At 43.3% G+C, this 26,595-nt stretch overlaps 1 protein-coding gene across 3 annotated transcripts in view; it reads right to left on the minus strand.

Annotated features, from left to right (window-relative positions):
• Positions 1 to 1,117: 1,117 nt before the first annotated feature.
• The window catches only part of LOC134878062 (vesicle-fusing ATPase), a 29,837-nt gene continuing 4,359 nt past the window's right edge, over positions 1,118 to 26,595 (minus strand). The window contains exons 2-22 of one of the 3 annotated variants that reach the window (XM_063903838.1): positions 20,352 to 20,369; positions 14,596 to 14,681; positions 12,869 to 12,968; positions 12,680 to 12,719; positions 12,408 to 12,574; positions 11,931 to 12,038; positions 11,752 to 11,827; positions 10,395 to 10,550; positions 10,061 to 10,260; positions 9,130 to 9,295; positions 8,556 to 8,630; positions 8,037 to 8,224; positions 7,471 to 7,566; positions 7,240 to 7,396; positions 6,196 to 6,329; positions 5,466 to 5,612; positions 4,826 to 4,960; positions 3,961 to 4,074; positions 2,983 to 3,038; positions 2,340 to 2,388; positions 1,118 to 1,665 (exon numbers count right to left, since the gene is read on the minus strand). In XM_063903838.1, the coding sequence (XP_063759908.1) occupies positions 2,358 to 2,388; positions 2,983 to 3,038; positions 3,961 to 4,074; positions 4,826 to 4,960; positions 5,466 to 5,612; positions 6,196 to 6,329; positions 7,240 to 7,396; positions 7,471 to 7,566; positions 8,037 to 8,224; positions 8,556 to 8,630; positions 9,130 to 9,295; positions 10,061 to 10,260; positions 10,395 to 10,550; positions 11,752 to 11,827; positions 11,931 to 12,038; positions 12,408 to 12,574; positions 12,680 to 12,719; positions 12,869 to 12,968; positions 14,596 to 14,681; positions 20,352 to 20,369 (2,250 nt within the window). In that variant the 3' untranslated portion in view covers positions 1,118 to 1,665; positions 2,340 to 2,357. The remainder of the gene's footprint in view (positions 1,666 to 2,339; positions 2,389 to 2,982; positions 3,039 to 3,960; positions 4,075 to 4,825; positions 4,961 to 5,465; positions 5,613 to 6,195; positions 6,330 to 7,239; positions 7,397 to 7,470; positions 7,567 to 8,036; positions 8,225 to 8,555; positions 8,631 to 9,129; positions 9,296 to 10,060; positions 10,261 to 10,394; positions 10,551 to 11,751; positions 11,828 to 11,930; positions 12,039 to 12,407; positions 12,575 to 12,679; positions 12,720 to 12,868; positions 12,969 to 14,595; positions 14,682 to 20,351; positions 20,370 to 26,595) is intronic. The other 2 variants (XM_063903842.1, XM_063903841.1) reach the window with 2 other exon arrangements.

Consider the following 26,595-nt stretch of genomic DNA (forward strand, 5'->3'; position numbering starts at 1 on the left):
TTTCAGATTTGAGACTTTTTTTTTTTTAATGGATATAAAAATGTTGCTATCATATTGATATTTTTTATAGAGTTTATTTTTAGAATTCTGACTCTTCCTTATAATTCTGATCTTTTAAAGAATTTCATTTTTTTTTTCCCGAGGATTTTTACTTTTTCAGTTTTCTGACTTTTTTAGAATAAAGACTTTTGAATTTTGACTTTTTTTAAAAATGTTTTAATTTGGACTTTTTTTTACTTCAGACCTTTTTTGGGAATTCAGATTTTCTGACCTTTTTTTTTTAAACATTTCGACTTTAAAAAAAAAAGGTTATATTTTTGATAATCTTTTAATAATTCTGACTTTTTTCAAGGGTTAGACTTTTTCCTGAGAATGATACATGTTTGTTTAGAATTCGGAATTTTAAAGAATTTCCCATTTTTCTTTTCAGAACTCTGTAATTCTTACCTTTTTCAGTTTTGTGACTTTTCAAATATTTATAAATATAATTTTGACGAATAAATAAAAGATCAAAATAAACTGTAAAAAAGAAAAGGAGGAGGAGAGCAGACGATTCTGTTTTCTGTGCATCTGTGCTTTTTATTGCAATGATACATCTGCATGTTGATATATATTTACACTCACACACCCTTACATACACACACACCCTTACATACACACACAGACACACACACACTTACATACACACACACCGTCAATAGTCAGAACAAAAAAACAAGAACTTTTGGACAATCAGCACCGGACACGACATGAGAAAACCCCACAAATGAACACCGACTGTCAAAACCTGGATTCTCTCACACACACACACACACACACACACACGCAGGCGCACGCACACACACACACATGCAGTTCCCCACACATGCACACGAGCGGACACAAGCTCGAGTTCTCAAGACGGACGGCTAAAAGTTTCTTTGAGTGGATGTTTGAAGAGCCGAACATCTTGTTTTATTAACACTGTCGCCGCGATAGCCCGACTGAACTGTACTGAGACACGACACAGACACTCCAACACTCACTGTCACTGTTACAGGAACACCTCCAGGGAAGAAGAGTCGGGCTGATGGGAATAAACTCCATCCTTTAAAGTATTCTGATACTGCATTTAGTCTATATATACTATGTACAGAACATGAACACTGCATAATAAAGGGTCTACATTTACAACCACTGCACGTTCACTAAAAGCCTCTCAACTCGTGATTATATATCCAGAAGTGTGCGCTCCGCTCCGCTTGTGTTTGTGAGGATACACCAACAATAACTAAGCAACGAGAACAACAAACACTACAGCTGGAAACACACTTTTGTTTTTTTGGGTTGGTTTTTTCTACACACGATGCACAATACAGCACTTTATTCTTTACAATCATCTATAGCAACAGATTGATAACGGTACGACTTCCAGAAGTTTGCTGCGATATGTCGATAAGTAAAGTTGATGGCGATGGAGAGGAGACGGAGGAGGAAGGCTGGGAAACATGCTGAGATAAAGAGTGTGTGTTCCGCTCTTTGACCAGGTGTGTGTGTGTTTAAGTAGACAGAGATTGGGTGGACGGATGGAAGATTTCTTCTTCTTCTTCTTCTTCTTCTTCTTCAACTCTTCCTCATGTTTGTCGGCTTGTTGCTTCCCTCCTCTACTCATAGAAGCTGCGGTCACTAGAAGGAGGAAGAAGCAGATGTTAAGTTCTGTGGTTTTGGTGGGGGAATGAGTCCTAAAACCCTGACATGACTCAGCATTTCATCTCTTCCTGTCCCCCTGGTCAGGAGGTCAATGGTTGTCTGAATGTGTTTTTGGTTTTTAGCCTGAAATGCAATTTGTAGAAATCATGTAAACAAACATTTTGTTTTTGAAGAAACATGTGACGGTGGGGGGGGGGGGGGGGTCTGCTTAAAGACAAGCGAGACTATTGAACACATTCCTACAAACTACAATTTGAATGCATAAGAATTAAAGAGCTAGTGCTAATGTTAGTTTCCACACAGTTTTATTGGAAGGCTACACGCTTTCTCTGTCTCAGTAGCATCTGGTGGCTAACGTGAGCTAATGCTGGAAACAGATACAACTAAATCAGTTGGATCACTTTTTTACACTTAGCATTTGAATGTTCATTTCTTTCAAGTGGCTAGCAACAGTTAGCTTCAGTTACTCAGTCTCGCTTCAGTCTTTGGGATGCGTGAGGTATGATTTTGCAAAATGACTAACTCTTGAGTGTAAATGTCTTCCCATGAACCAAGACTGGACCCACAGGAGCTGCTAATGCAATCACAGTCCTTAAGCTAGCTAACAGGCTACAGGCTAACTAGTCCCATTGCTCTGCTGTTGACCTTACCAGTGCACAGCGAGCCGCTTAAATTCGGATTTGATCGCCTTCATTCAACCTGGTGATTGCAAAATAAATCCAATAAAATATCCAGTGTTCAAAGAGCATCCTGCCAATGATGTTTTTAACACTTTAGACATTTTATCCTGGAGAGAAAAGGTGAAATAGAGTGGTGCAGAAACCCTGAAACAGGTGAACAGTTTACCAAACCTGGGTCCCTTTTCAATGTGTTTTTGGCTGTTATCCAGAAATAACGTCAGGGTTAATACAAGACTGGTGGATTTAAAAAAGGCGGTTGCTAACAAGTGTCTAAATGAGACGACTAGACGTCATCACGCCCAACATTAGCCTCCTTTAGCTTAGCGGTGGTAGGCTGAAGTCATGTGACCGTGCTGTAGTTCCTTTATAGCCCAACATTAGCCTCCTTTAGCTTAGCGGTGGAGACCTGAAGTCATGTGACCGTGCTGTAGTTCCTTTATAGCCCAACATTAGCCGCCTTTAGCTGAGCGGGAATAAACAACATGCTGCACCACTCTAAACACGGAGAAACATAACGAATGTATGAGATTAGAATAAAGGAAAGGGTTTTGAAACAATGATAGTGGTTGAAGCGATGGAAATGATTGTGTTAGGAGCAGATAATTGTACTCACGCCCCCTCGTCTCTGAGCAGGGACAGGAACTTGCTCACTCTGTAGTCGGCTTCCATCTACAGAGGAAGCAAGGAGAGAAGAACACAAGCTGTAGACTGTAGAGAGAACAAGCAGCTGTGCTCCAACAGTCAGTACAGCTCTCATCATGCTGTCCATGCTTTAATGTTCAGAAAGCTCTTTATTTTTCTCGGACGGCCTGTGCTGCAGCACCTGTTTTCACCCTCTGTCTGAAACCAGAGTCCAGTCTGCTCTGATTGGTTAGCCGGCCAGCTATTGTAATTAGTCAACGGCTTAGTGATGTCCCACCCCTTAGCCTATCAGGTGTTGAAGCGCTGTTTTGTCCAACATACTGTTTTTCATTATTAGTTTTATGTTGGGTGTGATTTCATCATATTGCCTTGCAAGATTGTTTGTTTATATCTTATGTATAATTATGTTGCCTTGTTGTAGTAGCCTACACAGATTTTGATTAAACTACACTGAAGCTATTTTGCATTCAACAATAAACCCTTTGAAACTGTGAAGTGAAGCATGCATGCAAACATCCATAGAAGAAGCAAGCACCAAAATATTACATGCGTTCTTTGTATGAGCGGACGATGGGGAGCGTCTTCACCTTCAAGCAAATAAATTAAACGACTACATTAAAGTGCTTGATTGTGATTGTGTGTGTGTGTGTGTGTGTGTGTGAGATGCATCCACTAGCTGCTCTCCTGTAAAGACGTGAAGGGTTGTGCTAAATTGCTGCATTACTGCTAGCATGCTTAGCTGCTAATATGTTCCACGAGGCTTGGTTTTATCAGTAATACAAATATGGTTATTTTCAGCTTCATTCCTAATTACCATGCGACTCCGTCTGTTCTTCTGGTTGTCTTTACTTCCCTGTGTGTATCTACTGACTAACATCTTCCACATCACACCGCAGCGTAAGTATGGAGCTTTAGGAGCTGCGTCGCTGCCCTGCTGAACCTTCAGTACCTGCAGAGACATCTCGATGAGCACCAGCAGCTTCTTGATGCCGATCCAGACCCGCTTCCCTTTGAGCTGCGTGGCGATGCTGGCCCGCTCTTTATCCGTGAAGCTTCCAAGCAGCTGCAACACAAGACAACCAGTTACCTTCAACACTGCTAACTGGAGTAGCATAAATAAAGCATCACCTCAGGGGGGAAGCATCCTTTTAATCGTCAGTACATTTAGTGTTTTAGAGTCGGGTCTTTGAAGGCTGTGTGTGTGTGTGTGTGTGTGTGTGTGTGTGTGTGTGTGTGTGTGTGTGTGTGTGTGTTTGTGTGTGTGTGTGTGTGTGTGTGTGTGTGTGTGTGTGTGTGAGAGCTCTTGAGGATGGGGGATAGTGACGTTCAATGCACCTCATTCATCTGTGTGTCTTTGTGTGAGCGGACAATGGGGAGCATCTTCACCTTCGAGCAAAAACATGTGATGACAACATTAAAGTGCTTCTGATTATGTGACTGTGTGTGTGTGTGTGTGTGTGTGTGTGTGTGTGTGTGTGTGTGTGTGTGTGAGACCGCTAATGCATCAACTAGCTGCTCGCCTGAACAGATGTTGGTGATGGGGTAGTAAATTACTGCTAGCATGCTAATCTGCAAGCATTCCTTTGCTTTGCTAATCTGCTAGCATGTGTACTCAATTTGCCGCTATGTGTGTGTGTGTGTGTGTGTGTGTGTGTGTGTGTGTGTGTGTGTGTGTGTGTGTGTGTATGTGTGTGTGTGCATGCATGTGTGTGTGTGATACCTCTAATGTATTTATGAGCTGCTCCCAAGTGGGCTTTCATGCTAATTTGCTAGCATCGCTTTGCTTATTCTAACTAGCTATGATGTGTTATTACCTCCAATGCGTCGACCAGCTGCTCCCCAGTGGAGATGTTGGGAACGTGGATGGTGGTGCTGAAGGCGTCCAGCATCTCCATCTCCTGCAGGACGTCCTTCCTGCTGGTGGTGCCGATGATCAGCAGCTTCCTCCCCTGTAGGAAGAATTCATTTAGCTTTTGTCCTTCCGTTAATGACACCACGTGACTAATCCTACGGTCAATTAATTTCCGGGATGAGTGGAAATGAATTGTCCATACGCAGGCTCCTGTAATAGAGCTTCAACCCGAGGAACAGGATATTTATTGGGGTCACGGAAAGCAATTCTGTGATTAGCAAATATCTAATGGTTTTTCTAATGAAAGAATATCAATTACAGAGATATGATTACGACTACATTGCATTATTTGTTGATGCAGTAAAAAATGAGCATGGTGAAAAATGAAACTGAATATAAATAACAAATAAGGTATAGAAGAGGTTTATTACAAAACACACAGCTAAAGACAGCAGCTAGCTTAGCTTAGCATGAAGACAGCTAATGTGGCTACAATCAGGGCTTCAAGTCTTTATGCTAAACTAAAGTAATTCGCTTCTTCGACTGTCAATGTCTCTCTGTACTCGTTCCCGTATTAAAACAGACTCCAGAGGAGGTCTGACCTTTGGCGGGGCTTTCTTCAGCAGCACCAGCAGAGCCTGCAGCACCAGGTTGGAGAAGCGAGGCCCGATGGGAACGTAGTCCAGCAGACGCTCGATGTCGTCCACCACCACACAGCTGAGCTGGGACTTGTAGGCGTCGTCAAACACCTGAAAGAAGGAGGAAGAAATGGAGAAAGGTTAAGAGAGTCTTAGAGAGTTTGTGAAAATGTCAAGGAATCAGCAACACTTCTGTTGCTTAAATGTGTTTCTTTTTTCCATTCTAAGATGTCCCTGGGTGTCTTGAAAGATGCATCTGTTAGCTTCCCCCAGTTATCTGTCAGCAGCTTAGCATCTGAAATTAATAAACTATGCTCAAAATATAAATGCCTCCCTCACAGAGGCAGAGGAGTGATATTTTACTCAATTAAAGCAAATATTGACCTCCATCCTTCTGAATTAAGAGAGACAGGTGGTTGGTCTCTGGAGTTAGTGACTACAGGTTTAATGAGTCATCCAGACAGGTAGCTAATGTTGTGAACTGAACTCTAACAAAATGTCCGATAGACTGCAGCTCCCACAGCGACAGACTACTGTTCTATATTCCTTGTTGAATGTGTGTGGAAACAACTTCACTACATTCTGATTAGCCCACGAACAAGACGCCTGAGTGACCGTATAACTCAAACTGTGAATGTCTGTTGTATCTTAAGAGGCGTGTCTTTGTTGTGAACGCTAACGTTAGCGTGCTCACCTTTTTGATTGCCTGGCACTTGGAGATCTCTGAGTGTCCAATCATCTTGTCTGGAGAACAGATCTTAATGAAGGGGAATTCCGAGTCCTCTGCAATCTGAGCCGCCAGTGCCGTCTTCCCACTGTGGGGGGGGCCTGAGAAGAGGGGTGGGGGGTACAATTTACTCTGTGTTTACTCAGCGGGGGTTTGGAGTGTTTTTTTCTGATGCGTTTTATCTAAATTGGTTTATTCCCACCTGTGCTATTTACTATAATTACGGTTATTGAGGGTCTTGTTTTGCACTCAACATGCCGAGAAATGTGCAGAAAAACAACGTTTAACAGAACCAGCAGCACGAGCCTCCTGCAGCTGGACATTTAAAGTGCTTTATGTCGTTTATTTTGGCCGGACTATAGGAGGCTCACGTCTGTGCTCAAGACTTAAAAAAATAACATTTTTAAAGAATTAGCTTTTGATTCGCGACACTAAACGGTCTTTTAGTCTTTATAATTAGTTTTATGTATTTATTTTATTAGTCTTTTTATTATTTATTCAACAGTTTTAACAGCAAAATGTATTTTAATATGTTTAGTCTTTATGATAATTATGAAGGTTTTATTATTTTCATCGTTTTACTTTTTATTGACACGTGAGCTTTTAGTTATGGGTTTTAGATGTTGGCATTGATTTTCCTTTCCTGCATGTCTGAAAGTGTCTCCACATCTGATCTGAGGCCATTTCTTTGTTTAACTTGTGATGTGAGCCGTTTCTGTAAAGCACTTTGAGCTGCACGTGCTGTATGTATTATTATGGGTCTTAAAGGGTTATTGCAAAAATGTCCCGTCTGGGATAAATAAATAAAGTAATTCTTCTTCTTCTTCTTCTTCTTCTTCTTCTTCTTCTTCTTCTTCTTCTTCTTCTTATTCTTATTGTTAATAAACTCCTGTGCAAAAAGACTGGTACTAATCTACTTCATGATTCCATTATTTCTCCTTGTATCTGCACCGGCTGTACATCAGAGGGGTTGCGAGCAGCGTTAGCGGGACTACCCTTCAGGGGTCTTACCCTCCAGCAGCACGGCCACCAGTGGCGTGCGGTCGCTGTTCTTGGTCTGGTTCACCAGCAGCTCCCCGTCATCCAGGACGTGAGTGACGGGGTCTCCCCACTTGATGATGCCGTTCATGATGTAGCTGGAGTAATCCTCCTGGTTCGTACCGAACGCCTGCACGGAGACACCGGGGAGTGTTAGAGACAGTTAATCTGAATTCAGGGGAAACACGCTCCACTGGTACGTACTGGTTTGATGTCGTTGTTCAGGGATCCCATGAAGTCGCTCCTGGTGACCTGCAGCTTCTCGGCCTTCTCCATGTCCACTTCCACTGTGGATGTGGCCTGGAAAAATAAATTGCACATGCATCAATGTGTGCTAATTCATCATGCTATCATGCTAATCTGCTAGCATTGATGTGTTTATGGTGCCAATAATCTGCTAGCATTTGTTTATGCTTTGGCTCCTGTGGCCCAGGGGTTGCTACCAAGCAGGAAATTGCTCCTGTGTGCATGTCAACGGTATAAAAGTGCCTGTGAATTGTTTTTGATCAAATTGCAGCGAAATAAGGAGCCGATGAGATGTAATGTAGGGTAATGTAATCAGCGATCACGCTAATCAGCTAGCATGTGTGCTCTATCATCAATGTCATCCTGCTACTTCCACCACCTGGTCCTCTGCAGCATTACCTTGCACTATCTTTATCTGTTTTTATGTCTTAAGTATTTAGCATGTTGCTCTGTAGGAAGAGCCTGGGAGATTTTCTGTAGCTAATGTAACTAAAAGAGCTATTTTCACTGTTTAATTTAGCGACCTTGATGTGTCGGTTCATGGCGGTGGACTGCGCGGCTCGGACCAGCCCCTCCAGCTCGGCGCCGCTGTAGTTCTTGGTCTCGGCGGCGAGCTCCTTGATGTCCACGTCCTCGGCGAGCAGGTTGAAGCCTCGCATCTTGTTGGTGTGGATTGTCAGGATCTGCACACGGCCCTTCTCGTCGGGCAGACCTGGAGGAGGAGGAGGAGGAGGAGGGAGGTGATGTGAAGGAATGGAAGATTAGAGGAGGTAATAAACATTTGCGATTAATCAGTATATTCACACATTCCCTACAGCACTTTTAATTTAATTCAACTCCATGCTGCTTCATCTGCTGCTTCAAAGTAGGGTCAAAATGTGCAAATAAACCTGTGTCTAGAAAACTGTAACTGTAATTGATTGGAATGTTTTGCATATTTACAGCAAAAAAAACAAGAAGCTCATAACAGATATTTGGCCACATCAGCAATATCTTTAATCACACTAGCTAGCTTTACAATCCTCAGGATTCACATCACTCACTGATTTCCATCTTGACCTCAAACCTGCCGGGTCTCATCAGAGCGTCATCGATCAGGTCGGGCCTGTTGGTCATTCCTGCAGAGGAGAGGGAGACAGCAGTCTGATATTCACTGAGGGAAATTACTTAGGAGATGTCAGTGACTCATGTGCAGATGCATCAAACAAAAGGGTCTAATATGGAGCATAACTGGGGGGTTGACAGTGCTTTCCAGTCCATATTTTAATGCCATTTAATGGTAAAAATGTGCTCAAATAAATAACTCTGCAAGGTTTACAATCTAGGACCAGTTCCTCAGCAGCCATTAGCCAGCACTGACTGGGATATAAGGGTGTTTCACTCTCAATGCAGATACTGCACGATGCACTGCTGCCGTGCCCTCACAGGCAGGCATGCTAGCTACCTTAGCAGTTGCAGCAGACTCATCCATCGCCCCAACACAACTAACGGTGGCTTCTTTTAGATGCCAGTTGGACACCCAGAGTGCACTTAGCTATGCTTCCTATATTGTGAGTGCAGCAGTGTGTGAGTTGAGTCTCAGGACAGGAGGGGAAAGCGCTCCCTGCAGAGACTGACCGATGACCAGGATGTTGTTGAGCTGCTCCACGCCGTCGATCTTGGACAGCAGCTGGTTGACCACGGTGTCGTGCACGCCCGTGCTGCTGGCTCCCGTTCCTCTCTGCTTGCAGATGGCGTCCAACTCGTCAAAGATGATGATGTGCAGCCCGCTGTTGGCCCCCAGCTGCACAGGGGGGAGTTACACCATTAGGAACAAAGGTGCTCTTTTAAACTTAAATTAAACTTCATCACAACTTCTTTTAATACTCTGGTAAATGCAAGGCCATCTTTTCCTTTCTTTTTGAGTGCAGAATAAATCCCCCACTCCTCTGTACATATTGTGAAGGCAGTATAGCCCCTACTCTCAATAACTAAGATGTTTTTCACACAAAAAGACAAGAAAAGCTCGTTTAAATCAGCTGAAATACCCAACAACCCAGCAGTCTACAAGTTAGAGAGGTTATGCAGGTAATCAATTACTGACAGGAAGTGATTGGCTACTATTTGGATGGAATACACACACTCGTTTCTGTTTTAGCTTTTTAAAATGTGAGGATTTTGGTTTATTTTCTAGGGAATAACTAGGATACTGAAGATGTCACTTTAGGCTCTGGGAAATAAATACGGTAATTTTAATACACTTTTCAGGATCTCTGAGCTTGACTTTCACTTTAAGTCATTTAGTATTTTCAGCATCGTTATATTTTCTGCGTTTTTCCTTGATACGTGTCGTAGTTTTGGAAGTCTCTGAAGGTTTTGCATATTTTTGATTACTTCTTGCTTAGACTACCTCTGGGACCACTCTCAGGTCATTCAGAAAGCCTCAAAGCTCCCCTCTTCACTCCTGCCTTCAGCCCCTAACCCTCCGACCCCTCGCCCCTCCTCTTGAGTTATAGGTGTAATTGCTTCTTTATATTCAGCACGTGTTAAAGTCCTGGCAGTGTCTCACCCTCTTTTGCTCCTCCTCGGCGTCGGCGAACAGCTTCCGGATGTTGGCCTCCGACTCGCCCACGTACTTGTTGAGGATCTCGGGGCCGTTCACCACCTTGGGCTCTCGGGCGTTCAGCATCTTCCCGATCTGCCGAGCCATCAGAGTCTTACCGCAACCGGGGGGCCCGAACAGCATGATGCCCTTCACGTGCTTACAGCCTGGAAACAAGGACCGAGAAATATGTTAGAAAGAGGGAGAGGAAGCGGAAAGGATGGGTGTGAGGACCCCAGACTTTAACCATTAAACCAAGGGTTTGGTCCCTTGACCAGTGGGAGTGTGACTGAGTGCTCACCCATCTGCTCCACGATGTCCGGGGGGAAGACTCGGGAGGCGAAGGCTCGGCGGAAGATGTCGGAGAACTCTCTGTCCAGACCTCCGATCCCCATCTTTTCGAAGTTCCACTCGGGATTGATGATCGTCTGACGCTGCTCCTTAGTCTTCGCCTTCCCTATACACACACACACACACACACACACACACACACACACACACACACACACACACACACACACACACACACACACACACACACACACACACACACACACACACACACACACACACACACACACACACACACACACACACACACACGTATTAAATAGCTTTAAACCAACCCAGGCTGATTTTTGGAAGCTCTGCTTGGTCCGTTCTTCCCTCAGAGCAGCAGGTGATGCCTCTGTGAGAGAAGACTGTGAGGTGTTACTGCCCCCCTGTGGAGGAAGTTATAAAGCATGAAGCGCCATGATGGTTGCACAGCATTTAAAGAGTATATCTCAGCTTCTTAACGTGCAAAATAATGCACGTAACTCCCATGTTGTTCTTTATTTTGCAGCACCTAGAAAGCTTTTTAACACCCTCTTGGTTCTGTCATTTGGATTGTCCATCTCTTTATTAAGTTACATTACATTTTGCATACTTACAATAACAAAACATAGAGATATGAACTCTGAACATCAAGGAAAGGTCAGATATATTCACTTCAAACCAGTCCTAACATAGTAAGAGTGGGTGGGTTAGTTTCAAGCTCTAAACTAACTCTATAAAGAGCTTTTTTGCAAGAGTTTCATTGCCAATATGAAATGGAAACAGATGGGTTTTCAGTTTGAGACGGAAGATCTGCAGAGCTGCTGCCCTGATGTCAATGGGGAGCTCATTCAACCAATCAGGAGCCAGGATAGAGAGATGGAGCAGCAAGCCGATTGGCTGACGCTGAGTCTAAGTTGATAAACGTATTCACGGCATGCATTGTAAAGCTGAATTATCCCAAATAAAATATATTAAAATAATATAAATATTTAATCAAACAACAAGATATTTAAATTAAAATAATAACAAATATTTTAAATATATAATAAATATAATATAGAATAAAAGTGCACATTGCACTACACCATAAAACAAATATATAACAATACACATCATTAATAAGACATAAATGCTGTACTGCACCGTCCAACAGGCTTTGTCTGCAGTGAATTTACTGTCCTTCCCGGGAGAGGGATCCTCCTTACTGTCTCTACCATTTCCCCTTTTATTTGTGGGGTGTCTTTGGGAGTTACTGGGAGGGTCTACGGACAGAGGGTGTCATTTACAGATGTATAAGATGTGATGTTTGGCTGTTAAAAAAAGGTTTGGGGAAGACGTACCGACAAGTGTGAGGGAGGAGCTCTCGGCCTTCTCAAAGATCACCTGGCTGTTTCCCACCATCAGCCCGCAGTCGATCTGTGCAGGAGACAGAAACACGATCAGACTGACGACAGGAAGAGGACTGGCCTTGTGAGTGCTGACACTGGTGATACTGGTGACACTGGTGTAGATCAGGTACCTTCTGCTTCTTCCCGGACGCCGGCTCTCCTCGCAGGATGCTGGCGTCCATCGCCTCGATGTCTTTCACCATCAAACCAAACAGCTTGTCGCAGAAGCTGAACACGAGCTGAGAGATGGGGAGACAGGGGGAGACAGGGGGGAGACAAGGGGGAGTAGAGAGCATCAGACAACTGGGATCTGAGTACTTCTACTTTTTCTACAAGTACAAGATATGAGTACTTCTAATTTTACTCAGGTCTTGTACTTGAGTAAAAGTAGAAGTACTCAGATCTTGAGTAAAAGTAGAAGTACTCAGATCTTGAGTAAAGTAGGAGTACTCAGATCTTGAGTAAAGTAGAAGTACTCAGATCTTGAGTAAAGTAGAAGAGCTCAGATCTGGAGTAAAAGTAGAAGTACTCAGATCTTGAGTAAAAGTAGAAGTACTCAGATCTTGAGTAAAAGTAGAAGTACTCAGATGTAGTACCCCCCCCCCCACCTGCTGGGTGACGGAGAAGCTCTGGTTGTTGAACTGCTGGATGAACTCGGCTGCCATCTTGTCCGAGTCGTAGGGGGAGGAGTCGGTGCTCTTCTTCTGCAGGAAGTCGATCTCGATGGTCATGGCGCCGATGCACTGCTTGGACTTATCGAAGTTGTAGCCGGCCACTGAGGGTGGGTGGGGGAGGGAGGGGGAACATGTCAGATACATGCAAATAGCATCTCAGAGCATTAGCACACATTAGCTCGTGTTAGAGGAGCGAGCAGTTTTACCTTCCACCTCCTGACCGATGGAGAGTCCGGCCCACTTCCTCTACAGGAGAGAAGAAGAAGAGAGGATTCAACGACGAGCCATCACCAGTGTGTGTGTGTGTGTGTGTGTGTGTGTGTGTGTGTGTGTGTGTGTGTGTGTGTGTGTGTGTGTGTGTGTGTGTGTGTGTGTGTGTGTGTGTGTGTGTGTACCTGCGGCAGGCTGAAGGCGATGCTCCCGGGGGCCACAGTGTGGTGGGTCTTCACTGTGAACACAAACTTGTGGTTGGGGGTCGTCTTCACAGTCACATGTCTGCAGGGAGAGGAGGAGGGGGAGGAGGAGGGGGAAGAGAAAGAGGGAGAAGACATATTACTTATCAATTCCTCTCGGGGGAATCCACTCCGATCCAGTCCAGACTGGAACCGTCGACCCTCTGGTTCCCAAGCTCAGTCCCGCTCAGTTGGACCGTGGTTCTAAGAACTAAATATGTTCCTATGGCTCTATAACTTACCTGAACCTCATGCTTTAATTTTCAGGCTGTCTTCCACAAATGCATTTCAGCATCTTTCAAATATACCTCACCCCGTAGGTAAATCAATAAATCAATAAATATTTCATAAAATAACGTGAAGGTAGAACGATATAGAAACATTACAACATGCGATACAAAATGTGATAAAAAACACAATTAAATAAAAACAGAGAACTCTGAAGAACAAATGAGGACATGGTACTACAAAATAAATCTATAAATATAACAGAAATATTAAATGAAATGAAGATATCTAAATAAAAAGTGTCATAAAAATAAAATATATATAATTAAATAAATATAAAGAGACACATTTAAATAACAAATGTGCACATTGTACTTCACCCTAAAACAGTGTATAACAATACACACATCAGGTAATTGCTATCAGTAATAAGATGTAAAAGCTGCACCGTCTGAAAGCTTTGTCTGCAGTGAATGAACTCCTCTCACATCACACCATCATATCATTTATTGGTGATTAAAACCCTGGTTATTGCCGCTCTAATCAAGCAAAGTAATAAACACCAACGGGAAAAATATTTCATAAGCCAATTCCACCGGGACATTATCGAAGAGCTGCGACTGGTCGATCTACGTCGGTTGCTAGGATACGAGTTCTTTCATTACACACACGAGGCTCATCAGGATTACTGGTGTTGATGCGTCACCAAGGTCAGGACACACCGGCAGTTTAGAGGCTTTAAAACACCTTGAAATGTTTCTGACTTCTTTTGTAGTTGCTGCTTCTATTTTTAGCCATGATGGTGTTCTTATTGGTCTTTATCTGTATTCTATCACTAATGTGTGCTTTCTCTCTACATCAGTATGTTAGCTACTCTCTACTACTACTACTACTGTAACACTGTAAATGTATCCCCGCCTGATAAAGTACTTCTGGTTCTGACTAGGAAGGGTCTGTCAGGATTATGGGTTTGTGTTTTATTTCCTCCTTGTGTCTAGTTGTACTTTTTAAACTCCTATATCCACCTCCTCCTAGCTTTGTACTTTGGTTCCTGCAGCTTTACCCTCAAATGCATGCTCCCGTATCAAACAGAAACTAGACAACTCGAATGATTTTCTGTATCTGATATGGAAACCAGTGCAGAGCAGCCGCTACAGGAGTCATAAGACCCTGTTCCGCCTTCTTATCAATACGCTGCTGCAGCATTTCTGGATCAACAGAACAGACGTTTGGTACCGCCTGATCATAGATTACCCAGCCTTGAAGTACAGACCGGATGCCTGACTGTGTGTGTGTGTGTGTGTGTGTGTGTGTGTGTGTGTGTGTGTGTGTGTGTGTGTGTGTGTGTGTGTGTGTGTGTGTGTGTGTGTGTGTGTGTGTGTGTGTGTGTGTGTGTGTGTGTTGACAGTTAGTTATTGATGACTCAGCGATCATGTACTCACTGTCCGGACTGCAGATCCTTCTCGCTCACCACAGCACAGTTAGTCAGGGACAGCTCGTCTGTCGGGCAGCGAGCCGCCTGCATCGTCTGCACAGAGGAAGAGGAGGAAGAGGAGGAACTGTTTAAACAGAAACAAACCAAAGCTGCTGAACACGTAGCAGAAAGATCCCCAGTTATGATCTGGTTTTATCCTCAGTAAAACGTATTATTTGTTTACTTCTGGAACGTAGTGACATCACTATGGAACACTAGCGCTCCAACACATTGTACGTGATAGGCTAAGGGGAGGGACATCGCTAAGCGGTTGACCAATCATAACAGAGCTGGCAAGCTACCCAATCAGAGCAGACTCGGCTCTGGTTTCAGAGAGAGGGTGAAAAGAGGAGCTGCTGCACAGACAGAAAAATAAAAAAGACTCTACATACTGAAATACACCTGAACATCAGCAGGAGAGGACTCTTTAAAGTAGAGACACTACATACTGATATACACCTGAACATCAGCAGGAGAGGACTCTTTAAAGTAGAGACACTACATACTGATATACACCTGAACATCAGCAGGAGAGGACTCTTTAAAGTAGAGACTCTACATACTGATATACACCTGAACATCAGCAGGAGAGGACTCTTTAAAGTAGAGACACTACATACTGATATACACCTGAACATCAGCAGGAGAGGACTCTTTAAAGTAGAGACACTACATACTGATATACACCTGAACATCAGCAGGAGAGGACTCTTTAAAGTAGAGACACTACATACTGATATACACCTGAACATCAGCAGGAGAGGACTCTTTAAAGTAGAGACACTACATACTGATATACACCTGAACATCAGCAGGAGAGGACTCTTTAAAGTAGAGACTCTACATACTGATATACACCTGAACATCAGCAGGAGAGGACTCTTTAAAGTAGAGACTCTACATACTGATATACACCTGAACATCAGCAGGAGAGGACTCTTTAAAGTAGAGACACTACATACTGATATACAGCTGAACATCAGCAGGAGAGGACTCTTTAAAGTAGAGACGCTACATACTGATATACACCTGAACATCAGCAGGAGAGGACTCTTTAAAGTAGAGACACTACATACTGATATACACCTGAACATCAGCAGGAGAGGACTCTTTAAAGTAGAGACTCTACATACTGATATACACCTGAACATCAGCAGGAGAGGACTCTTTAAAGTAGAGACTCTACATACTGATATACACCTGAACATCAGCAGGAGAGGACTCTTTAAAGTAGAGGCACTACATACTGATATACACCTGAACATCAGCAGGAGAGGACTCTTTAAAGTAGAGACTCTACATACTGATATACACCTGAACATCAGCAGGAGAGGACTCTTTAAAGTAGAGACACTACATACTGATATACACCTGAACATCAGCAGGAGAGGACTCTTTAAAGTAGAGACACTACATACTGAAATACACCTGAACATCAGCAGGAGAGGACTCTTTAAAGTAGAGACTCTACATACTGATATACACCTGAACATCAGCAGGAGAGGACTCTTTAAAGTAGAGACTCTACATACTGATATTCACCTGAACATCAGCAGGAGAGGACTCTTTAAAGTAGAGACACTACATACTGATATACACCTGAACATCAGCAGGAGAGGACTCTTTAAAGTAGAGACTCTACATACTGAAATACACCTGAACATCAGCAGGAGAGGACTCTTTAAAGTAGAGACACTACATACTGATATACACCTGAACATCAGCAGGAGAGGACTCTTTAAAGTAGAGACACTACATACTGATATACACCTGAACATCAGCAGGAGAGGACTCTTTAAAGTAGAGACTCTACATACTGAAATACACCTGAACATCAGCAGGAGAGGACTCTTTAAAGTAGAGACTACATACTGATATACACCTGAACATCAGCAGGAGAGGACTCTTTAAAGTAGAGACCTACATACTGATATACACCTGAACATCAGCAGGAGAGGACTCTTTAAAGTAGAGACTCTACATACTGATATACACCTGAACATCAGCAGGAGAGGACTCTTTAAAGACACACATCCAGTTGACAGTATTAATATCTAGATAGAGTTTTTGCTCTAGAAAAACTTTGGCTGCAAACTCTGTTAAAGATGTTTCCTCAGGAACTGAAATGAGTTCAGTGAAGTCTCTGCAGCGCGTCACGCTGAACTGGATTCTTGTCTGTCGATTGTTTGGCCTTCGTTATCGTTGCTTTCTCAGGTGTTAGATGAACGCCAACGAAACAAAGCTGCACGTTTAACAAAGGGCAGAAATTCCAGGTAAAGGTTGTAAGACAAATTAAAAACCTCATGAATGTGTGGTGGAGATGAAGTATTAAGTGGCAGGAAAGAAGATACTCGAGGTTGCTCAAATTTGCACAGTTTTGCAATGGTAAACCACGTGAGTAATCCAATGCAAATCCAACATTGGAAAAAGACAGAAGCAGCAAGAAGCTCAAGGAAAAGCAGAACCTCTAGAAGTTTAGAGACAGAAAAAAAGATCCTATGAGGGATTTTTGAAACGTGTAAAAGTAAAGATAAGATACGTTTAAGGATAAGGACAAGTGCCATGCATTGGTACGACACACAAACACACCGTCAGCAGGTTTGTCACAAAGACACACCATGCACATCTCTGTCGCCATGGAAACTGCACGGTGAATCAGACCGACTCTGTTTTATCCAGATGATTTATTTATGAAGGCCTTCAGAAGCTGCAGAGGTTATCCTGCCACAGAGTCGTGCAGTCTCTGTTCCAGGTAAACATCACAGCTGCTCCTCCTGTTGCATCTTCAACTGTTTCATAAAGCACATCAAATGTTCCGGGAACTTCCTCCATTGAAAAACAAAACAGCCGACTTCTGATGGTCAGAAAGGCTTTAGTGAGTCCAGAGATATGGAGATGGGGTCAGATGTCTGGTCAGATGGCAGAGACAGCTTACGGAGAATAAAGAGGGGATGGATGTCCGGTGGGTCTGCGGGGGACGAGTGGCAGGCAGCAGGCTGACACTGAGACTGAGATTTCTGATCCTTTCTTTTACTCTCCTTTTTTCTGGAGAGGAAGTAAAGGAACCGGAGCTCTGGATCTATTTGTTGTTGGAGGTGCGATATATGACTCAGCAGCTTTAAGACGTGAAGACACTAATGCAGGATTTACACCGGAAAGTGGGCGGGGCTTATTTTAGACAGGAAGTGACGTTGGCGCCTCATGCTGTATTTTTTATTGTGTAAAATCAAATAGAAAATGTGAATAAAAAACATACAAAGTTAAAGAATTGTACAATAAAATATCCACTTAAATGAAGATAGAACACAAATAATTGTGAGACGTTAAAGTAAAAACTGCAATAATAAATAGATAGTTATCAATGATTTAAACAAACATAAGAAGTCTGAAAACCAAAAGATAAAAAGTATAAACTTATATAAACATGTAAGTTAAAACTGTGACTTCAAAATATCTTGAAATATTTCTGATTTATAAACATGAGAAGCTAGAAGGGTAAAAATTCACATCCACATTTTGAACCAATTAAAAAATACATGCAAATAATTCCCACCAAATTGAGCCAGTGTTTTACAGTGTATGAGGCATGTGATCAGATGGATCCAACCTCCCTTTAACTGACTGTGCTGTTAATCCATAAATCTGCTGCAGCTCAGATATCAGGCGTCTTCATTTGGAGAGAAATCTGTGTCATGGGTGTAATTCCACAATCAGATCCAAACCAAAAAACCCAGCAACCATCCAACGTTTAGACGGATCCCATCTCCACAAAATCCATTCACGATCTAAGATGCATACCAGCACTCAAGTCTTACAAAATATATTGGGAAAAATGCCCATCCAGATGTCAGTGTGAAGCAGCTTTCAATACCTATGTCAGCAGTAACTCAGCTGCCAGGGTTCTAACCCACACAAAGCCCTGGCAGCATATCACTCCCATCCTCCAACAGCTCCACTGGTTGCCAGTCAAGTCACGCATCCCCTACAAGATCCTCCTGCTCACCTACAAATCTCTCCATGGACTCTCACCACAACACCTCACAGATCTCCTCCACCCTTACACTCAGTCACGTTCCCTGCGGTCCTCTGACAAGGACCTGCTGGCCACTCCCCGCACCAGATTGCAAACTTTTGGGGACAGGGCCTTCTCTGCCAATGCTCCCACACTCTGGAACAGTCTACCACTCCACGTCCGCTCTGCCCAATCCCTGCCCATGTTCAAAAAGCACCTCAAAACATTTCTCTGCACTAAGTCCTTTGATCCCTAACCCCCACTCCCCTTTTCCCCTCCCTATTTGTAAAGCCACCTTGGGTACCATGAAAGGCGCTATATAAGTTTAACCTGTTGATAGATATATACCTCATCCATCACATGTCAAATAAGACAAGCTGTTTTTCTAACGGAGGGAAATGACCCGGACATCTCTTTATACAATAACTTAAAAAGTGCTGATGTGTTTTCCTCCGTTTCATCCTAAAGACTCTCCAGCTTCGGAGAAGACCGAGGAACTGGTTGTATTTTCCTCTTCGCAGCCTGCAGACAGTAGGTGTCGACAGAACTGAATCACTGCAGTGTTGGCTCTGTGCCCGGATCCCCTGCTCCCCGTGGTCCGGTCTGACAGAGGTGAATCAGAGCAGGACCCGTCTGCCAAGAGCCTTTAAGGAGCCTTTCACTCAAAACAAATGTCAAACCTTTACCTTTAAGTAATTTCCATGTCTACTTTATGAGGTGAACATAAAATACGTCAGTAAATACCCAACTGGTGAATTTAAAAACTGAGGTTGCTATCAAGTGTCTTCATGAGACGACTGAACGTCATCCCGCCCAACATTAGCCTCCTTTAGCTAACATGTCGAGACGTGAAGTAATGTGACCGTGCTGTAGTTCCTATATAGCCCAACGTTAGCCGCCTTTAGCTTAGCGGTGGTGACGTGAAGTCATGTGACCGTGCTGTAGTTCCTTTATAGCCCAACATTAGCCTCCTTTAGCTTAGCGGTGGTGACGTGAAGTCATGTGACCGTGCTGTAGTTCCTTTATAGCCCAACATTAGCCGCCTTTAGCTTAGCGGTGGTGACGTGAAGTCATGTGACCGTGCTGTAGTTCCTTTATAGCCCAACATTAGCCGCCTTTAGCTTAGCGGTGGTGACGTGAAGTCATGTGACCGTGCTGTAGTTCCTTTATAGCCCAACATTAGCCGCCTTTAGCTTAGCGGTGGTGACGTGAAGTCATGTGACCGTGCTGTAGTTCCTTTATAGCCCAACATTAGCCACCTTTAGCTTAGCGGTGGTGACGTGATGCCGATTTGCAGTAATCCAATCCAAAAAGCCAATGGGATTTCACCATTGGATTTTTGGATGGAGAGAGCCAGGGAGATAAAGTATTATAGAAATAGCAATGTAGCTAGACAGCTGGTAGGCTAGCTAGCTAATTTTGCCATGCTAAAATGCTACACTGGTTAGAGAAAATGAGCCCTAACCCTAAAACGTATTCCATCATTGCATCCTGCTGAACAGAGTTTATTCTCTGCAATAATCCAATGGAAAAAACCCATTGGATTTTTGTGGAGGGAATCAGGGAAACATCCCAGCACCACTCTATAGTGATCCAGCCTGCAGCGAGGGGGGGGGGGGGGGGGGGGTCTGAAAGCGTCGGCCTAAACAGTTAGCACGCAGAATATATCCCACATGACGAGGAGCTCGTTTTGAAAATGTTTCCATACATACCTTGAAAAATATTACGACCTTGTGGCCGCCAGCGTAGGCAAGCAGAGAGGAAGGACAGAAGAGAGTATTTGAGCGAGGGGGAGTCAGATCAGCAAGCTGAGGGGGTGGGGGGGGCTTTGATCGCTTTCACGCTTCATTCACATGCAACCACACACAATGAGCTGATGGTGCATGCAGACCAGAGTTGGGGTTTGATTGGATTTTTTTCAACCAGAAAACACATTTTTGTTTCTGGTGAATTTACTGAAGTATTTCTACGAATTTACGCCCCAAATCTGGCCATGATTGGATGATATGAGCCATATGCAGAGTGCCATGCCAAACATACACAGTTATGTTGATTATGTCTGTCTCTTCCCCACATCAGAGACTAATCGTGGTAAGAGACGTGGAAACAAGAGAAAGAAATCAGCTGATTTGCTTCTCTGGTTTGGTGAAGGATGAGAGAGAGGATGTAATCGTGGGATGGGAACCTTTACCTTCCTGGAATTTGCCTTGATGTCAATAAATCAGTGAATCGTGGATGAATACGTTTTAAAATCCATTATGTGATTGGATTTGGTTGAGCAGTAATTCACATTAGTATTAGTCCTGTTATTAGTCTGTGCTCTGTCTACCTTCGTACTGTTAGGACTGTTAGCCTCAGTTAGCATTAGCCGGCATGCGCAAACAGACAAGACGTCACAGGAACAGAAAACAATACAATCTATCATATTTTAAATAAGGTAACATCCTGAAACATTTGGGCTTCATGAATACTTGGCTGTTGTAGACAGCTTCAGGAATAAGTCCTAAAACCCTGCTATGAGTCAGTATTTCATCACTTCCTGTCCCCTGGTCTGGAAGTCAATGGTGTTCTGAATATGCTTTTGTTATGACATACAATACTCTAGTAAATACGCCACCGGTGAATTAAAAGTGTCTAAATGAAACGACTAGACGTCACCATGCCCAACATTAGCCGCCTTTAGCTTAGCGGTTGTGACGTGAAGTCATGTGACCGTGCTGTAGTTCCTTTATAGCCCAACATTAGCCTCCTTTAGCTTAGCGGTGGAGACGTGAAGTCATGTGACCGTGCTGTAGTTCCTTTATAGCCCAACATTAGCCGCCTTTAGCTTAGCGGTGGAGACGTGAAGTCATGTGACCGTGCTGTAGTTCCTTTATAGCCCAACATTAGCCTCCTTTAGCTTAGCGGTGGTGACGTGAAGTCATGTGACCGTGCTGTAGTTCCTTTATAGCCCAACATTAGCCTCCTTTAGCTTAGCGGTGGTGACGTGAAGTCATGTGACCGTGCTGTAGTTCCTTTATAGCCCAACATTAGCCTCCTTTAGCTTAGCGGTGGTGACGTGAAGTCATGTGACCGTGCTGTAGTTCCTTTATAGCCCAACATTAGCCTCCTTTAGCTTAGCGGTGGTGACGTGAAGTCATGTGACCGTGCTGTAGTTCCTTTATAGCCCAACATTAGCCGCCTATATCCTAAATGTTTGTTTGAAACTGAGATTATTTTCTGCAATAATCCAAAATCACATGGAGGAATCCCTTTGGACCAGGGAGATGCTGCCTTCAGGGTCCAACACATAATTACTTTTCTGTGATGCACCGACCACCTTCTATTCCAGGTTTATGGATTGAATTGTACCTTCAAAATAAGGTATCGATAAAGGTATGACTCATAGGGCCGGTGTATTTACAGCTCTGATAGTACAGGAGAACACGAGCCTCACACTGTAGTCCTGTGGTGTAGTGTGCTTCTATCTTAGACCCTCCGATGCTGCAGAGCTCTGGTACCCATCGATTTCCAATGCAGACTTCTGAGTGAATACACCCCACCCAGGGACAGCAGCATGAATAATTCAACAGTGTGAGTATTTACAGAGCGAGGGGGAGACACAGGGAGTGACCGATATCAGACCCTCCCAGATACTGCGTCACACACACTGCAAAAAAAACAGAGGAAGAAGAAAACACATTCAGAGGACCATTGACGTCCAGGACAGGGGACAGGAAGTGCTGAAATGCTGACTCATTATGTGGTTTAATGCCAACATTTTGCACCACTTTTTCTGGCCTGATGAAGCTGCACATGGATATTGTAAGATGACTTAATGCAAGCTCTAATGATCTTTTTTCTAAGATAATTGTGTAGTTAGAAGATGTTTATATAATTGAAAAGTTGCATAACAATCACTTAAGCTGAAGGCTTCTCAGAACGATCCATGACAAACTAATCCGTCCTTCACTGCAATTCAATTTCAAACCATTACAGTCTGACGATTTCATCCGAGTACATGAAATATGAGACCAACCCATCAGCGCTGTTTGCTTTGACATGCACAAACAGTCACAATAACAGGGCTCAGAGACTCTGGATATGATGAAGACAAATGACAATAAATGATAAGAAACACAGACGATCTGCAATACCTGCACATTAGAAATGGATAAGCTGCCTGTAAACCAATTTTGATTCATCACTAAGTAATTCCTGAGCTCTCTGTCGGAGGATTAGATCAATAGCAAAAATGCAGAAAAGTGGGCCGTCTTATCCTTATGATACGGACCATTATGAATCCATGTATCATCTGATGCAGCCATATTTAGCTTTGGCCTTTACGGTGTCCACTGCAGGAAAACAACATGCTATATTTTTCCAAAACATTTACAAAATCCAAGGAATTGTACACTCTGGCTTAAAATATCTGGAGATTGGGTTTACAAGATGGAAAGTCCTCTTCACGATCGTTCAAGTCTTGTGTCAAGTTAAGTTAACTGACGTAGCTAAGCAGAGTGACTTCAGAGAGGTCATTTACTTTCCTTATTTCAAACCAAACCATGAGCTCTTTACCTAAACCTGAACACAGAGTTCAACGCTGGTATGATGGGGTTTACTGCAAGAATTAAAATGCAGACACGTTTATTTTCTGGAATCCGAAACACAATCCAAAAAGGAATTGTACTTTTTATCCTGAAAACATCTTGAGTTTGTGTGTACCATAGGAATTCCTGTTCATATGACAACCAGTGCAAAACAAGGGCAGCACGAACATCGTTGAGTTACTTCTTTCCAACGTATGTAATTGACATTACGTGACTTATGTTGAAACCAACCCATGATCTTTTCTACACATAACCACATAATTCAAAGCTAGTTTACTGCAACCTTTCATAGCGTTATCTGCACCTTCTGGCCTACTGATCCGTGCACGGTGCACCTCTTGAGTTGATAGACTTGCAGTGGAAATAATTGATACCAGCCTCATAAGCAGGCAGACAACATCAAGGCAGTTAAGACTCTCCCGCACTTAAATAAGGTAAAATGAAATATTTAATTTCCTTCTCTCATGCATGTTTAATCATGAGGGAGTCTCTGGGATGGTAGGGGGGGGGGGGGGTGGAGCTGTTCCTATCAGGGCTGCATCTCCTCCTGAGTCACAGCCAGGGCAAACACAAACTCTGAAGGTCGTTCCTGTCTTCACTGAACACACACTCACAGTAACAGTGTGTGTGTGTGTGTGTGTGTGTGTGTGTGTGTGTGTGTGTGTGTGTGTGTGTGTCTCTCTAAATATAACTCCAGCTCAGAGGAAGGCCCTGTGTCGAGACAGCCGGGAGGGATTAACCACTACCCTCCCTCTGACACACTTATAAAACACACACACTCTCCCGCACACACTTTATTAAGCATGCAGCTGCACATGTGTTGTTCTTATGCACCGTGATTGCCGACAGGTTCATGTATGTAATATCCATTTCATCATTGCAAATCTGACAGGCTAACAACAGGGAAAGAAATGTGGATCTTAGCAACGTTAGCTTGTCATTTCAGCTAGACAGCAACACAAGGAGGACCACAAAATGGACATAATGTACTTGAAATGATATGTAAATGGACAATAAATATAGGAATTACAGTGTTTACACCTGTAATCATCACGGAACCAGTGAAGATTACCTAGCCGTCTGTATACAAAAAGCCTTGGTTGTGAACAGCAAGCTAGCATGCTAACGGTGGAAGGGTCTTCATCTGTTTGGGTTAGTTTCTCTGTGAGGGTTAGTCGATGCTATCTACCTCCCAAATTGGGTGTGGGTGTTTAAACAGAATCTGGAGCACAGCAATTCAATTCTCTTGACAAATCACTGCTGTGCAAAAAGATATTCGCACTACAGGGAGGTGATGGGAGGAATAAAATGCTCGTTTCATTACCGGAGAGAAGCCATCTGTGCGGCCCCCCCACTTCTGAGCAAATAGCGCGCTTTCCTTTTCCCTGACTGCAGGAACAATCCAGCTCGGTGTTTTGATTCTGACTAATTCAATCCATCATGTTGTCTTTCAAGCAATACGAGCACCTGATCAGACTCAATACATGTGGATGCAATGGAGAGTATTGCTAAAATGATCTGTCCTGGGCGCGTTCGCCATGTAAGCTAACGTTAGCAGCTCTGCACTAGGGCTCCGTGAGTCTGGAGTTTATTCTGCAGCGACTCCAGACACAATGTTTATCCTACTGTTAGCTTTATATTCATTCAACACTTTAGATGACCCTGTGTTAATCTGCTCTTACATAAGATGCTGTTAGAAATAATCAATACATTGGAACGGAACATTAAAAGGTAATTCACTGTTTCTGGACGGATCATATTTGTCCAATTCCGGTAGTATTACCGGATGTTGGTTTTAGCCTCAGATAGCATGTAGCTAATATTGTATTGTATATATGAGTAGAGGGAGAAGGACGCGTGGAGTTACATACTAAACACACCGCCTCTACCTCTCACTCATTGATGCTGCAGTGATACTGTTGTCTGTTTAATACCTGATAAACCTCAGAAGGATTGCATAATAGAATATCGTAGGTGAGAGATTCAGGACTTCACTAACAAGATGGCCATAGGAGGACCCGCCCCCGACGACGTCAGCCAATAGAAGAGTCCGGAGAACCCCATGTGACAAGCGGCCAACAGGATCCAGCCCCCCGCTACCAACCAATGAGAGCACGAGAGCGGAGCTCGTCTTATTTTGAAGTTGTTTGTTTTATGGCGGGAAAGGGGTGGTTCTGTAAAACATGTTTGTATTGTGAGATCGGGCTCTCTTTTGTTCCGGACCGCCAGACAGGAACTACTGATGAGCTCCACTCAGTCAGCGGCCTGTGGACGCGTGTACCGGGCTATTGAGCCACAGCTGTGACACTTTTGTAAAGCCTACTGCTGCATCCTTTTAATAAACACTCCTTTAAAACTTATAAGAGGAGCTTCACTTCGTTTCTTTTAGATCGACTCCTGTTCTTACAATAAAAGAACATTACAGTGCCATGGTTAGCTTACTAGCTAAAGTTCCTGTGTGCTGTCACAATGTAAGCTAACTTTAGCACCTACTCTTGATTTCATTTGGGGTTTTATTCTCGAGCAACCAGCTAATTTAAATGAGAAGGCTTGAAGTTTACCAAAGACAGCCACCCAAGCTAACCCATGTGTATCGGCTCTAAGATGAAATTCGATAGTTAGCTTACTAGCTATAGCACAGTCCAATGTACATAGCTTTTTACCTTTTTATGGAGCTATCGTTAGCAGCTACTCCTTTGTGGACTCAGGGTTTGTTTTCAGCAACCCCAGAATAACTTTATCCTTTAGTTAGCTTTATGTTTATGAAACACAGCCGGCTTAAAAACCAGCGAAGACAGCAGCTCAATTAATGTATGTAGATAGCGTTAGCTTAATTAGCTACCTGTGGTTGATGAAATCTCTACGACAGTTTAGCTTAAAAAATGAACTGTGACCGCCTGTCAAAAATAGATCTGCTCTTGGTTTGCCTCTGTCTGTAATCAAGGACTATTGTTTGTAATGTAACAAGCATTTTGAGTGCTGAATCTGCCACAATTATCATCGTAATGGTGAGTTTGGTGCTTAGGTTATGGCTGAAAATACTACCTGCTGTTTCATGAAGCAAACAGAGTTAGAACAACAGTGTTTTCCCATTTCATTCTCCTGCGGAGTAATCCCGTTAGCGTTCACACTACACTTCAGGTCTAATTCCACCTGAGCTGTTCACCTTTGACCCTACACTGACACAGTTACCGTTGGTGAAGCAGTAAACTGAATATTTGTGTCCAAAGACGGAATAATTCTGCAGCAGATGGGTGGGGAAAATGCTTCTTCCCTGCAGATAACAGGTTTCTTTACAAAAAGAGAAGAGGAGTTACCAAAACAAACCAGTAACACCATAAGAGCAGGCTAAATTGTCTGTTTTTGA

Source organism: Eleginops maclovinus, chromosome 16 (genome assembly GCF_036324505.1).
Source record: "Eleginops maclovinus isolate JMC-PN-2008 ecotype Puerto Natales chromosome 16, JC_Emac_rtc_rv5, whole genome shotgun sequence".
Classification (NCBI taxonomy): Eukaryota; Metazoa; Chordata; class Actinopteri; order Perciformes; family Eleginopidae; genus Eleginops; species Eleginops maclovinus.